The sequence below is a fragment of the Larus michahellis genome, chromosome 1 (genome assembly GCF_964199755.1).
Source record: "Larus michahellis chromosome 1, bLarMic1.1, whole genome shotgun sequence".
NCBI lineage: Eukaryota > Metazoa > Chordata > Aves > Charadriiformes > Laridae > Larus > Larus michahellis.
The window spans coordinates 193,296,571-193,311,902 of record NC_133896.1 but is presented as its reverse complement, the minus strand read 5'-3'; the positions used below and the strand labels follow the sequence as shown (position 1 = coordinate 193,311,902).

At 40.0% G+C, this 15,332-nt stretch overlaps 1 protein-coding gene across 1 annotated transcript in view; it reads left to right on the top strand.

Moving 5' to 3' along the window:
• The window catches only part of NEK5 (NIMA related kinase 5), a 32,019-nt gene continuing 16,687 nt past the window's right edge, over positions 1–15,332 (top strand). Inside the window, exons 1-10 of the mRNA XM_074566536.1 lie at positions 1–130; positions 1,359–1,499; positions 4,673–4,769; positions 5,815–5,912; positions 7,884–7,967; positions 8,074–8,144; positions 10,449–10,535; positions 11,650–11,704; positions 13,221–13,421; positions 13,517–13,589. Of these exons, the coding sequence (XP_074422637.1) occupies positions 1,383–1,499; positions 4,673–4,769; positions 5,815–5,912; positions 7,884–7,967; positions 8,074–8,144; positions 10,449–10,535; positions 11,650–11,704; positions 13,221–13,421; positions 13,517–13,589 (883 nt within the window). The 5' untranslated portion in view covers positions 1–130; positions 1,359–1,382. The remainder of the gene's footprint in view (positions 131–1,358; positions 1,500–4,672; positions 4,770–5,814; positions 5,913–7,883; positions 7,968–8,073; positions 8,145–10,448; positions 10,536–11,649; positions 11,705–13,220; positions 13,422–13,516; positions 13,590–15,332) is intronic.

Genomic DNA, 15,332 nt, shown 5'->3' with positions numbered 1-15,332 from the left:
GGCCGCTGTCCCGGGCCCGCCTGCGGGCGCTGCCACCGCCCCGTCACACCTCCGCCGGGGGGGGCGCGGAGCCCGGGGACGGCTCCTCCTCCTGGCTTCGGGGGCTCCGTAGGCGGCTGGGCGCACGCAGGTACCGCGTCCCCCGGCAGCGGGTCTGGCCGGGCCGGGCCGGGCCTGGCCTGGCCTCGCCTCAGGGGAGGGAGGCCGCGGCAAGGGCTGCCCGCCGGGCGCGCCCCGTCGCTATGGCGACGGCACCACAGGGGAGGCGGGAAGGGCAGCGGTTCCCCAGCGGGCACGGTGGCAGGAGGTTGTAGACCACCACCCGTGACTTTGTGTAGGTCCTGCTGAAAGGGAGGCGGTGGCCCAGTGGTCGAGCCCCGCCACCCTGGCCGAGGTCTGGCCCTGCTGCCCTCCCCAGAGCCCGCTTCAGTCGAGCTGTCGGCAGAGGGGAGGCCCGGGCGGTGAGAGGCCTGGGTGTATAGGCAGGATGAGGGCAGCGGCCCACCTGTCCCGAGTGGCCGCTTCTCACCAGTGACTACCAACCGGAGCTGGCGTTCACCCCAATACCTAAATTATAAATGCGGGAATATCAGCCCATCTGCGCTGTCAAAGCAGCCCTCAAAAACTGCCAGTCATGGTCTCGGAAACGACCAGTCTCTCGAGGTAGCCTGTTGCAGAGCTTGCCTGGTCTTCCTGACAGGGAAAGTCTAGCATCTCAACAAATCTCCCTTGCTAAAACTCAGGCCAACTAGTAAGAACAGTTTTATAGTGTTTGCTCATATTTAGGTGTGTAAGTTTGCTTATGGGTACGGTGCAAGCGCCCAGTGACATTAACATTTCTGCCAGAGGTTTCCAGATGGAAGCTGATGCTCAGCTGCACTTGGCTGTGGTCTGCTGCAAAATGCAGTGGCTTCTCATTTTGCTGCCAACATTAGAACGCATTAGTTTAAACTAAATCAGCATGAAATAGATTATAATTTTATTTTTCCCATTAACAAGAACAATTCTGTAGTACCGTTAACTTCAGGAAATAATGAGTCAGACTTTCCAAAACCCTATCGTAATCTGGCATAGTGCTTTCTGCTGCCTTTTCATGTTTTAACTTTAGGGTGTACTAGGACTAAGCTTCAAGCTTTTCTTTATGAGACACTCATAAACTTGCTGCTTATTGAAAAATCAGATCCTCAATAATTTGCAGACTTGCAGGAGATGACATTTTGAAGAAGAATGAGCAGCATTAATAAAAATGTGATAAAAATGACGGTTTTAAAAGGTAGTGTTGTATTGGGTTTGTAGTCCAAACTCAAATGTTACAGCACTGAATATGCAATACTAATTTGGGGACTTTTTTGTTTTAGACACTGCTTTAAGACGACGACATCATGGATAAATATGAAATAATTAAAAAAATTGGAGAAGGATCTTTTGGCACAATATTCTTGGCAAAAGGAAAAGTGGATAATGAGCAGTGTGTTATCAAAGAGATCAGTTTAACTAAGGTAAAACAACAAAACCTGGATGATAAAATTAATTATTTACCTGATCGTGCTAATCGTGTTTAGCTAGGGTATGAACTTCGGTTATGTTTTATCTCCTTTGTAGTTCTATCTCGATTATATAGAGTTAAACTTTTTGAAGACTGTACTCTTTGCTAATTCAGTGGTTTTAGAAGCGTAGGCGAAATACATTATTTCGATATTAACAGTGTTTACCTTTTACTGCAGTTTTGTTCTTTTCAAATCCTCTCTGCCTACAATGCAAGACACTACCTAGTTCAAATTTTATAATAGATGATTCAACTACAATGAAACTATCGCCACTGGAATAACAAATCACAATTTTGTGATATGTTAAACTTTTTAATTTCCATATCCATATTTTCAGACGTGAATTATTTAGAATGGAGTGTTTCCAATTCTCACTGATGTTTATGGCAGTTTGATTCATCTCATCTGATTTTAAATGTCCATTTTGTAGCTGCGAGCATCTGAGCTGCTTGGGTAGACTCCCTTTCTAGGTGAACAAGAGAAATAGGTATTTTTAGGGGGCTGTTGATCATTTGTGTTTTAGAATGAGCTGAATTGGGCCATGAAAGCACTCTCTTTCTTTCTCCTGACTGCAGAGGCAGGTTAGGGTGACTAGCTCAGGTGTCAGAGGAATACCACTCTATATTTGGTTCCAGAAAGACAGGCAATTAAGCTCCCTGTGATTTCAATACAGGGGGTTCAACGGTCAATTTCAATGCATTCCGACATGCTTTTGATAGGTCTTTTGCTATTCTGGGCCACGCTAGTGAATTTCTAGTATATTTGAGAATTATAATAGAGGAATGAATATATATCAATTCTAGAAAGAGCTGTATAACTTCCAGATTCAAAATCAGAAAAATTGATAATGCTAGTAATGACAGCTAAATAAAAAATAAATAGTTTCTCTCTATGCTCATGACCAATAAAAACCATACATTTCTAATCTTAGATTTTGATGTATGCAAAATAGAAAAATGGAAGATAATAAAATATTATTGTGGATCCCACTCGTTCATAAGTCAGGAGCTGGATACAGAAAATTACTACTTTGAAGTCATAAGGTTTTTTATATAGTAGAGTCTTCTAAATTCACTTTCTGATTTTTGAATCTTTGAGGATTACCTTTCAAAATTATTTCTTCAGAATGCGGGTAAGAAACTTTAATAAATACAAGAAGACATTTTGAGGGATGGATACTCAGAGACATGAATTTTTCAGAAGTAATGTTGATGAAAGTGTGATCACAATGAACCAAATAGAAATTTTCCATCTAATGTAATAGGGCGAAGAGTTTGCCTGAAATGTTGCAGGAACTCATAACACCAGTAAATCAGAAGGACTTTTTTTCTTTTTACTTTATACTTTTGAGATCATAGAATCATAGAATCATAGAATTGTTGAGGTTGGAAGGGACCTTTAAGATCATCGAGTCCAACCTTTAGCCTACCCTGACAAGAGCCACTTCTAAACCATGTCCCTAAGTGCCCCATCTACCCTTTTTTTTAAACACCTCCAGGGATGGTGAATCCACCACCTCCCTGGGCAGCCTATTCCAATGTTTAATAACCCTTTCAGTGAAAAAATGTCTCCTAATATCTAATCTAAACCTCCCCTGACGTAACTTGAACCCGTTTCCTCTCGTCCTATCACTTGTCACCAGGGAGAAGAGGTCAGCCCCCATCTCTCTACAACCTCCTTTCAGGTAGTTGTAGAGGGTGATAAGGTCTCCCCTCAGCCTCCTCTTCTCCAGGCTAAACAACCCCAGCTCCCTCAGTCGTTCTTCATAAGGTTTGTCCTCCAGGCCCCTCACCAGCTTTGTAGCCCTTCTCTGGACATGCTCCAACACCTCAATGTCCCTCTTGTAGCGAGGGGCCCAAAACTGAACGCAGTACTCGAGGTGGGGCCTCACCAGTGCCGAGTACAGGGGGATGATCACTTCCCTAGTCCGGCTCACCACACTATTCCTGATACAAGCTAGGATGCTGTTGGCCTTCTTGGCCACCTGGGCACACTGCTGGCTCATATTCAGCCGGCTGTCAACCAACACTCCCAAGTCCTTTTCTGTAGAGCTGCTTTCAAGCCACTCTGCCCCAATCCTGTAGCGCTGCATGGGGTTGTTGTGACCCAAGTGCAGGACCCGGCATTTGGCCTTGTTGAACCTCATACCATTGGTCTCAGCCCATCGATCCAGCCTGTCCAGATCCCTCTGCAGAGCCAACCTCCCCTCAAGCAGATCAACACGCCCGCCTGGTTTAGTGTCATCTGCGAACTTACTGAGGGTGCATTCGATCCCTTCATCCAGATCATTGATAAAGATATTAAAGAGAACCGGCCCCAGCACCGAGCCCTGGGGGACACCACTTGTGACTGGACACCAACTGGATTGAACTCCATTTACCACCACTCTCTGGGCACGGCCATCCAGCCAGTTTTGTACCCAGCGAAGAGTACACCTGTCCAGGCCATGAGCAGCCAGTTTCTCCAGGAGCATGCTGTGGGGAACAGTGTCAAAAGCTTTGCAAAAATCCAAGTAGATAACATCCACAGCTTTTCCCTCATCCACTAAGTGGGTCACCTTATCATAGAAGGAGATCAGGTTTGATAGGCATGACCTGCCCTTCACAAACCCATGCTGACTGGGCCTGATCACCCTGTTCTCCTGCATGTGCCGTGTAATGGCACTGAGGAGGATCTGTTCCATGACCTTCCCAGGCACCGAGGTCAGACTGACTGGCCTGTAGTTCCCCGGATCCTCCTTCTGGCCCTTCTTGTGGATTCTTGTTAAGAACATGGAATCATCTAGACCCTTATTCTTCAAATACGTAAAGGAAGTTTAACTTTAGAGTTTCACTCTATTCACCAGCTAGCTTAGCAATAGCACTCGTGTAAAAATTTTAAAGGTATACACTTGCGTGTTTGTAAAATGTCATAATTTGGTTTGACTTTGGTAACGTTCCAGTATATTTCCAGGCATACACTGCAAATTTATATTTTACATCATATATACATCATATTTTATATTTCTGTATCACCTTGGTACACAGTCTTTATGTTTTTGCGGGAATCGTTTGATAACAATGTAACTATTTTTGAAAACAGTTAAATGTATTATTGCTAGCATATAGTTTCTTAATTCTTTGTAGATGCCTGTGAAAGAAAAAGAAGCTTCTCAGAAAGAAGTCATTCTTCTGGCCAAGATGAAGCATGCAAATATCGTAACCTTCTATGATTCTTTGCGAGGTTTACTTTTAACATTTTTGTTTTATTTGTGATTATAGGAGTAGAAGGCAGCAAAACCTAGCTTGTTAATATTGACCAACCTTAAGCCTGTCCCCAGCCCCTTACTTAACAGTGGGCACAGGTCCCAACTCCTAAAAATGAACACGAGGTATTAAATTCAGTGATCACTTGCCCTCCTCATGTATGTGGGTGGGACCTAAGGTATTGTGGCATGAATGCTAGATCCTGGAGTGTCTGCATTTCTTAAGTTGAACTTTAGTCTTGATCTTCAATAGGAGTCCAGAGTTTAAGGAGACTTTTCTAGGAGTTTCAATAGAAGCAGAGAGATTTTGAGTACAGCAAGAAATAGGTCCTGTTGGCCTTTTGTCTTGAGCCATATTTTGAGGTATCACTCAACGATACAGAATTCTTCAGGACTGAAAGAGATAGGAGGAGGGCTGTTCTCTGTAAAAGCTAATTCCCTATATTTGTTTTTCCTGCTGACATCTGTCATAAGGAATGCCTTATGCAATGAATGCTGTAGTTACAGCTTGTGTTCAAATTGTTTTCTGTGATCAGGACTGTAGATGTTTTAAGGGACGTGTAAATCTGGTGGTCTTCTGGACCCCAGAGAGGTAAGAATAGGGTGAGTTTCTGTATTAAGTAGCCCATGCTTTTTATTTCTACTGTTTGGACACTGTCTACTTTTAACATTTTCCCTAAGCCTAACTGTATACTTAGTTATTATTGGAGAACAATTCCAACTATGAAGCATTCTGCTTAGCAATTCCTGTAAGAACATCTGTCTATCAGCATGGTCTCTTGAGGGTTTTCGTATGTATTTAATATTTTGGTTAGTCTCCATTTACATATATTTTCACATCTTGGTTTTGTATCAGTTCTCACTGGAAGTATCCATTTTTTCTCGGTTACTCTTTGAAATGGAGGAGTGGGTAGTGGATTAACTACTCCCTTTTGAAAGACGGGCCATATAAAATAAAAATAATTAATCACTGTATTAATGAGTAATAAAGAAATAAAGGAAAAATTATACTTTCCCTTTCAGAAAAGAACAAGCTGTACATTGTGATGGAATACTGTGATGGTGGAGATTTAATGAAGCGGATAAATATGCAGCATGGAGTGCTGTTTGACGAGGACCAGGTGAAATTATCTTTAGAGGAAAGGACACATTATGTAAAACACATGGTTTGAATTATGCAGTACTAGCTACTGTTTCTTTTCTGGTCTGTTAAAATAATTGAATGTTTTAAAGAAACTTTGGTAATTTTGATGGGAGTTTAGAGTTTGTTTTTTATACTGCTTTAAGATCTTAAATTGGCAGTACTTTGATGACATTTTTATCCCCCCTCCCTCCCATTGTGGATGCACTTTTTCTTTGTATTAGTAATATACTTGATAAGCCATAAAGACTTTTTTTTAAATGGTCTTTCAGAATTATGGGGGAATGTATTGTATACGAATTATTCATTTATTTATGCTATTTGCATCATGGCATATCCTGCTTTATACTGAAGTCAATGGTAAATCTCCCATTCATTTCATTTTGGTCAAGACTCTTTGATGCTATTTAAATTGTTAAACCAGCACAGAAAAACAAGTCCAGACATCTGACTGCTTTTCGACCATGTTCACATATATTTTATTTTGTAAATAGGTCAGTATGGTAGGTGTTGCAATTCACAGAAACAGAATTTCCCACTATTCCTTACTCATTCCTTTATATTTTTACTAACTTTTAGCTTTCTGGAGGAAGTTTTCTCTTACGTATTGGACTTAGTGTACTGAACTCTAAGGTTATTTAATCATGACTAGTCTTCTACTTTTGCAGGTACAATGAAAATTTACCTAGAAACTAGACAGGCAGCATCCAACCTGTTAGTGGAAATATACTCTAAAGCATAAAAGTGGAAAAAAAAATAAAGAAGTATTGTGACTTTTCTTTTTGCTCTAGTAGTAAAATAGTAACTCCTTAGTGTGGAAGTCAGTTGGAAATGAATCACTGGTTCAGTAGTAATGAATTTTAAGATCCTATTGGGAGTCATACTAGAGGTAGAGAAAACATGAGAGAAAATAAAGAGAGGACAAAACCACAGATCATGAAAGCACAAAAGAGAGAACCAACACACACAAACCCCTTTGACAATGAGACAGAATAATACCTATCCAAAGAAAGGCAAAGGAAATACAGACAGAAGAACGGATTATAGAAACTAAAGATACATCTGCCAATCAAGAAAGGAAAGCAAATTGCCCAGTTTAACACAATGTTGTTAAAACATCCTTATATTTTCAATTGTGTGCCTAAGAAACTCTCATTTCTGGCATCAGCCCTATTCAGGAAATCATCTGCTTAATGTGAAGCGTTACTAAATAGAAGATCATTACTTGAATCAAAGTCTTTCATGACCATCAGTTTTCCTAAATAGAGAAGCATATAAGCACATTGTACTTTGGTTTCTGAATGAAGTCCAAAGGCCCTTATTCAATAAAACACATGTATGTTTGAAGTTAAATATATGTTTAAGAGTTGTACTGGATCAAGGATAAAGGATAAACCTCTGTTCTCACTTAGTATGCAGGTTTCTTCATAGCTCCCTTCTTTCACCACATTTCAGTCCTTCGTCCTTTTTTTGGTTTTTGGTTTTGTTTTTTTTTTTTTTTTCTGGACCACATTCAGTAAGACTACGAATGTTATAACTGGGTGGTATGACTTCCACCACTGGGGATTAAGAAGACACTTCCCAATTCTGTCTTAGCTGTTATTTGAACTCACTCATTTCTAAATACAGGTCTAGTATTCTTACTGTCCTTTGATGTGATTCTTCAGTCCTTTTTTGAGTACCCATCCTGTCACAGTCAGTGAAAACTTGATGGGGATAAGGAAAGTGGTATCTGTTTCCATTTAGTTTTGTGATAGTACTTAAAAAGGGAAAGGAAAAATCTATGGCATTAATTTTAAAAATACTGTTTTTTACTATTTTACATTGTATGTGCTCTACATATTTTAGATTTTGTTGTTACCTTTATTTTGTATATTTCAGTAAGGTGCCCCATTGGACATTGGAGTTACACAAATTTATAGGTATCTGTTCCCCTTAACTTTCACTGCAGATTCTGAGTTGGTTTGTGCAGATCTCCTTGGGCTTGAAGCATATTCACGACAAGAAGATTTTACACAGAGATGTAAAAGCACAGGTAGTAAAACTGGTACTGGAGAGGGTGTGATTTTGTCTTGTAAAAATATGCTTAAGAAGCTCTGTGATGTTTCATTTTTGCATACCAGTTTTGTTTTTATTTGCAGAACATTTTTCTTAGCAATAATGGAAAGGTGGCAAAGCTTGGGGACTTTGGCATAGCAAGACAGTTGAACAGGTAAGCACTTTTTTTTATTAGCCTGTGACCTACACCAAATGGGACTGTTTAGGAATGTTCAGAATGCAATCTGAATGTGCAAATTGTTTGTGGATTATCCTGGTTCGAGAGGTCTGGGATACAAAGGGTCTGACACTGCATTTGTTTTGTTACACTAAAACATGCCATCCTGCATGAAACCACAGATTATCTAGCCTGGTAACTGACTTCTGTTACATACAGGACATAGAGTGGGGAAGCCCCGGTCTTTCCCTGTTCTCTGTGGAACGGACATAAAGGGGTTCTGGATGCACAGCTCCTGCTCTTGCAGCTGTTGACAATCACTTCTGGTGCCTCATAAAAAGAAAAGTGAAGAGCATTAAAAACTTACGAAAGAGCGTAAGAAAAGAGTTTGTACCGAGTTTCTTTGTATGTCCTCCAAGACTGTGCCTATATTAATTTTTAAAAAAGGGCCAGAACCCACTCTCTGGGACTGAGAATAAATGGCATGTCACAGCATGGCTTGCATCCATATGGCTAAACGCTGTTCTCCCAAAGAGGGTGGCCTTATCTTTACTGACTCTGGGGACAAGGTTGGCCTATCCTGCATATTGGGCAGATGTTGTCTAGGAGAGTGTTTTTTAGTGTGGCCAAAACAGGTCAGGGGCATGCTAACAACAGGATAATGCTTGAATTTGATCTCTTTTTGAGGCGCTTGATTATCTTTGACCTTGGCAGGATATTGTGGCAAAGAAGGTCTACAATTTGATTAAGTATTGTGTGGAAAGGCAATTTCCTCTGTTGATCATTTTGCAGATTGTCCCTCCAGTATCAGTCCTTCTCAGTTGCTTTGTACTCAGCCTGCTGCAGCCCACTTGTTAAAACTTTTCCTGTTCCTAAATTTAAGTCAGTGTAAGTTTAACTGCATTTCTGTCTACACAGCATCAGTAAAGAGAGCAGATAACTTTAACCAACATAGATAATTTGCCCATTCTCTTCAGATGTACTTAACTTCGTACATGCATTCTTCACATGACATACAGCCCATGTAATTTCTGTCAAGGCCTCATCAGATTGGCTTTGGATTTAGGCCTACATAGCCTTGCAAGTTCAGTGGTGCATCAGAGCTAGGAAGTCTTCCTGAGACTTGGAGTATATTGTTTTAGCATGTTTGGATAGTATCTTGATCCAAGCCTGCTCATCTCCAGGGATATGTCGTGTCGTTGTTCTAGCTGCAGTTTCTGCCAGCTCTTGCACCTTTGTGGTGTGTTCCTTTGTGGAGCATAGACCTACTGTCAGTGTCTCGACTCTCCACATGTGAACTACTTACACAGAAAGTGCCTACCTTCAGAAGTGTTCTGGGGATAATTGCTTTGAGGATTGCTCCTACACAGCAGAATAGCACATAGCAGATAGGCAGTAAACCTCAGAATTTGAATGTCCAAGTACAGACATTTTAAAGAGCTTTTAATAAGCTTATACAACCAAATAATTGGAGCTTGACAGTACTTTTCCTCCTGTAACAAGTGAATTAAGTTTCTCAGGCTCTCTTTTCCTTCTCCCCTGGGGCATTTTCGTCTCCGTTCTCCAAAATGCAAGATAGTGTCCAATACTTTTACTTGCAGTTAGATGTCTATGGCACCTCTGGGCACTCAGACTTCATATACTCTATAAAAAGTGTAACTTACAACTTTATTGACATCTAGTAGAGACTGAGAGGGATCACACTCTCTGAGTATCTGTTTTTTTCCACTGACTTTCCAGTGACTCTTGAAGACATCCACAGAATAGATAGCTAAAAGCAAGTGAAATGAATCCAACTGGTGCTATTTGGCTACATCTTCGCAAGTCAGCACCAAAGGTGGAACTAGAATTCATTTACTCCTCTTGTAGTTTCCGGACAGCACTTCCTCCTTCCACTGTTTCTGGCTTGCGTGACTGACTGCCACCTCCCATATTCTTACTTCATTGAGTATGTTGGAGAATTCTAATATTCCGCAGTGGTTTTGACAGCTTTCAGAGTTCTGTGTTAGTGATAAACATTCCTTGAAAATATTGATCACAGTGCTGGTGAAAAGTGGGGAAAAGAGAATTCTTGTGCTTTCTGTTGAAGTGCAAATGCTCTCCACTATTAAAATAGTTGGTCATTTTTACACAGAAGTGGGAAATACTTCAGTTTTTCCTGGGGTGTTGCATTATTCAACTATTTGGAGAGCAGAAATAATGTCCCCCATGGGCTTTTCACCTGGGGCAGGGAAGCCTCTAGTTCAATTGCTTGTAAACTTTTTCAGTGTGTAAGCCTTTTTGTTCCTTGTGTTTCACTAGCACTATGGAGTTTGCCCATACCTGTGTAGGGACCCCCTATTATCTGTCACCTGAGATCTGTGAAAATCGACCATATAACAATAAAACGTAAGTCTCTGTCTTTCATTCATATGCTTGTGTGTGAGGGCATGCAGTCATGAGAAAACTTATTTCAGTAATGTCATGGTTTAAATCAGTATTTCTTCAGGGCACCAGGAATTTCTCATGTGTCACCCTATGTGAAGTTTTCTATTATTGTGTACAATAATTAGGTGCGTTGATCGTATGCAACAACTATGTTATACTGTACAACACGATCAGTTGTGTTTTGACTCACAGTGTCCAGAGTATAGCAATCATGAATTTGTTGTGATTGATCTACAGGCTTAACATAATTATATTTTTTGGTTTTATAAACTTACTTGTACTTTAAACTTAAAGTTTAGTCGCATTGTCTCTTAATACTCCTTGTAGTAGTGGTGTGAAATGTAAAATACATTTTTTTCTTTTGCTTTATCTAATTCTCCATCAAATACTAAATTTCCCTCTGTGTTTCTAACATGCAATAACCAATGCAAGTATGGATATTTTCAGTTCATGAATTTTTGATACACTCATTTGTGATTTATAAAATTACACTGAAATGAAAGCTGCTAGGTTGTCAGTTCTGAAACTTTGCAATAGCCACCTGCAGGAAAGACAAATAGAGAATTGTAAAGGCTCATTCAGGCTTAATGCAATATATCAGATAAGCAGCACTGAAAAGTCAGGAGGTGAGTGGTCTAGACCCCCATCTCTGTGTGGGGGATGTGATCACCACCTAATGTTCTGGAGCCTGGACTAGAATCTCAGCTCTAAGGTGCTATTCGCACAAGTTTACTCCCTTATTGTCTGACTATCAAGTCAGCCAGAGATAGCTTTGCCCTTCATCCTGCTAGGAATATTGAGCAGGCATTCTATCATGTGCCTTTTCCAATGATAATGATAGTACCTAGTTAGGTATCATAGAAACCTTAGGTACCATAGAAACCTTGGTACCACAATTAAAAGTAAATGTCTAGTTATTCTTTTCAGTGCATTGGAAGAAAAATTAAAAGTTGCACCAATATTAATCTGTGATGCAATAATGTTAATAAATTTGAGAGCTGAGAAGAGGTACTGATTACATGTATGAAAATATTATAATCTTTTCCCTCAAACTTTAATTGCTTTTTATTCACAGAGATATTTGGTCTCTTGGCTGTGTGCTTTATGAGCTATGTGCACTAAAGCATCCTGTAAGTACTGTAGAATCAGATCATTATCATATTATTAAAAAAGATAGTGGACAGCCTGGAAAAACTGTAGTAATAATAGTATTCATAGCCAGCTACTGGAATTATTTTCAGCTTATTTATTGATATTAAAGAATGACTGCTAGTGTTTAATTTTTTGTACTGTGTCTGTTTTGTGCATACGTAAATACAATGTATTATTATGTTCTATTTCTACAACTTACATATATATGTGTGTCTGTGTGTGTATACACACATCAAATATATACTTACTCTTTAGCAAGTTCTAAACTTTTTCAAAAGGCAGATGAAAAGAAGTAAAGCCAAACTTCAAGGTTAGGCTTTGGGCATATAATTTTACTCATTTCTATTTGAAAATACCAATCTATACTTAGTAAAGAGTTTGAACCCCATATTTCCTCAGAAAGCAGTTTGAGTCCTTAGAAGCATTTTCCTAAAGGTTTTGTTTTGTTTGGAAGCACCTTCATGTCAGAAAATAACTGAGATGATAGCATCTTCAGGAAGCTGGGTTGCCCTCAGCCTGATCTGAGCTTTAGGTAATCCTCAGCCTGTGAGTGTTATGTGGAGAAGGGAACCCAGCAGAGACTAATCCCAACAACTAATCCAGGAAAAGGGTTAGATTCCTGGTCCCAGCAGAAGTTGACCTTTTGCTGAGCTTGAATGTGGGAGAAGGCAGAGCAGCATTGATAGGGAGGGCAATTGTACTGAGCTGAGAGCAAGGGGATACTGCTGAGGAAAATTTCAGATTTCACAAAGTGAGAAAGCATTCATATTACTTATGAATATTAGGTGTTTTATTCTGTATTGCCCATTTTTTTAATTTGAAGGCAGGGACTAGATGCTGTCGTAGACAGGAAATGCACGTGAAGCTAAGGCAAATTTTGTTTACACCACCTTTAAAATAGCTATGTAAATAAAATGGTAATTTTAGAAAGAACTTGCTTTCAAAATTATTTTTGCGTGTGTAAGGCCCTAAAAACTATAGTGATGCTGACTTGTTAAGAAATCTGCTGAACTGAGAGGCTGATATATCTGAGTGTCATCAGTTGTTAAAAATCAGGATTATACTTGGTTCTTGAGAGAACACAGAGTGCAGAGGCCAAGTTGTGTGGAGTGAGGTTTTGAAGGTGAACACTGTGAAGACAGTGTGTATGCAGGTCTGTGTTGAACAGCTTTTGGCAAAATAAATCATGTTTCATTCTGGAAAAATTGCTTTTGTATTATTGTATGACAGCAGAGTATGAATAAAACTCATCCAGGTACAAAAGGACCTCCTAAGTTGTGCAACTGAAACAAGGAGAACGTAGCCAGAAAATACAATCAGAGAGTGGTTATATTAATTTTCCACATCAAACTATGGTTAGGAAGAAAGGATTTATGAAGAGATTGCATAGCACAGGGCTTGTCAGCAAGTACCTTTTTTCAAGTTGGGATGTCTAGTCCGTCGTTCCAGTTGACGGTACTTACTGTCCTCTTTTTACTGTTTTCATTTGTTAAGTTTGAAGGCAATAGTTTGCACCAGCTGGTGCTGAAGATCTGCAGAGGACATTTTCACCCGGTGTCTCCCAACTATTCGTATGATTTGAGGATATTGATTTCCCAGTTGTTTAAAATATCTCCAAGAGATCGACCATCTATCAATTCTATTCTAAGGAAGCCCTTCTTGCAGAAGCTCGTTCTTAGGTATTTGCCCCCTGAGGTAAGTGCCTGTACTGCTGCTTGCTGAGAGAAAAATATGTATCAAAGTAGTATAGACAGTTCTATCAGATAGCTTTTTTCTTATTGGTAACACAGGAAGATCTCAGTCACACTGTGATACATAGAAAAAAGCCTTCAGCATCACAGCCTGGAGCCAAGCTGATACAAGGTAATGATAATAATATTATTTAACATTAGTTCTAGACTATCACTTGTTACTCGCGATATACACGATGGCTATAACTTTCTTTAGCAGTCTGTATTGCACGTTTGCATATGAGAGTTTTGCACAAAGTTAAAAATAAAAAGGAGAGAGAACTGCAACAGCAGAAACATTCACCTCAGACAACGCATTGCTGTCCTGTCCAGAAAAAAACAACTTTAAGACCACCTTATTAGCAACATTCACCTAGAAAAGCTGACATAGGAAAGTGCTGAAACATTAATTCTTTTAAGAATAGGATTTAAAAAACTGAGAGGCTTTGGTCTAGATGCAGTTTAGGTCTGCCACATGAAAAACATCCTTACTTAATTTTGCCAGGCTATGTGCAAAAATCTTGCAAAACATGCTCCATGGTATTTTACAAAATAAAAATGTATTTTACAAAATATTATAAATTAGATTAAATTGTGAGAGACAGTGAACCCTATTTGGATTTAGTGCTCATTGATAGATCAGATTATAAATGCACGTTGTTTGAAAACATGAATGAGACTAAATGATATCTCTGTATGAACTGCTGAACATCTGGATGTTTCTGGCAGCTTATCCTTTTCACAATTCTATTCTTCAGTGTATCATAATTATTCCTTAAATTTATCTTTGGAAGTATTAAATTAGTTTAAACAGATTTGTGAAAATAAACCTATGTAGTTACTTAACTACAATGTGGACATTTTTTTCCCCAAAAAAAGGTTCTTCAGTAGTGTAGTGTCCTGGTTTCAGCTGGGAGAGTTAATTTTCTTCCTAGCAGCTGCTGTGTTTTGGATTTAGTATGAGAATAATATTGATCACACATATTGTTTTAGTTGTTGCTAAGTGAAGTTTACATTAGTCAAGGACTTTTTCAGCTTCCCATAGAAGCTGAGAGGGAGCATAGACAGGACAAGCTGGCCAAAGGAATATTCCATATCATAGACGTTGTGCTCAGTATATAAATGGGGGTTGGCCAGGGGGACAGGGATCCATGATCACTGCTCAGGACAGACTGGGCAATCCGTCATCAGGTGGTGAGGAATTGTATTTCGTCACTGATTTTGTATATTCTTTTACCATTATTATTATTTTCTCTCATGTTACTCTTCTATTAAACTGTCTTTATCTCAACTCATGAGTTATTTACCCTTTTTCTCCCTCTTCTCCCCATCCTACTGTGAGGGAGGCGATGGGGAGGGGCGAGTAAGCGAATGGCTAGTTGCTGGCTGGGATTCAACCACAACATGTAGGAGCCCATGTTAGTTTGGAAATTACTTTCAATGAGATTTATCTGCCTTCAGGACAAATGAAATTTGGACAAAGGCACAGAATCACAGAATGGAAGGGGTTGGAAGGGACCTCTGGAGATCATCTAGCCCAGCCCCCCTGCCAGAGCAGGGGCACCTAGAGCAGGCTGCACAGGAACACGTCCAGGCCTGGTTTGAATGTCTCCAGAGTTGGAGACTCCACCACCTCTCTGGGCAGCCTGTTCCAGTCTTCTGCCACCCTCAGGGTAAAGAAGTTCCTCTCATGTTTAGGTGGAACTTCCTATGTTCAAATTTGTGCCCATTACCTCTTGTCCTGTCCCTGGGCACCACTGAAAAGAGCCTGGCCCCATCCTTCTGACACCCACCCTTTAAGTATTTATAAGCATTGATAAGATTCACCCTCAGTCGTTGTCTTTCCAGACTGAAGAGACCCAAATCCCTCAGTCTT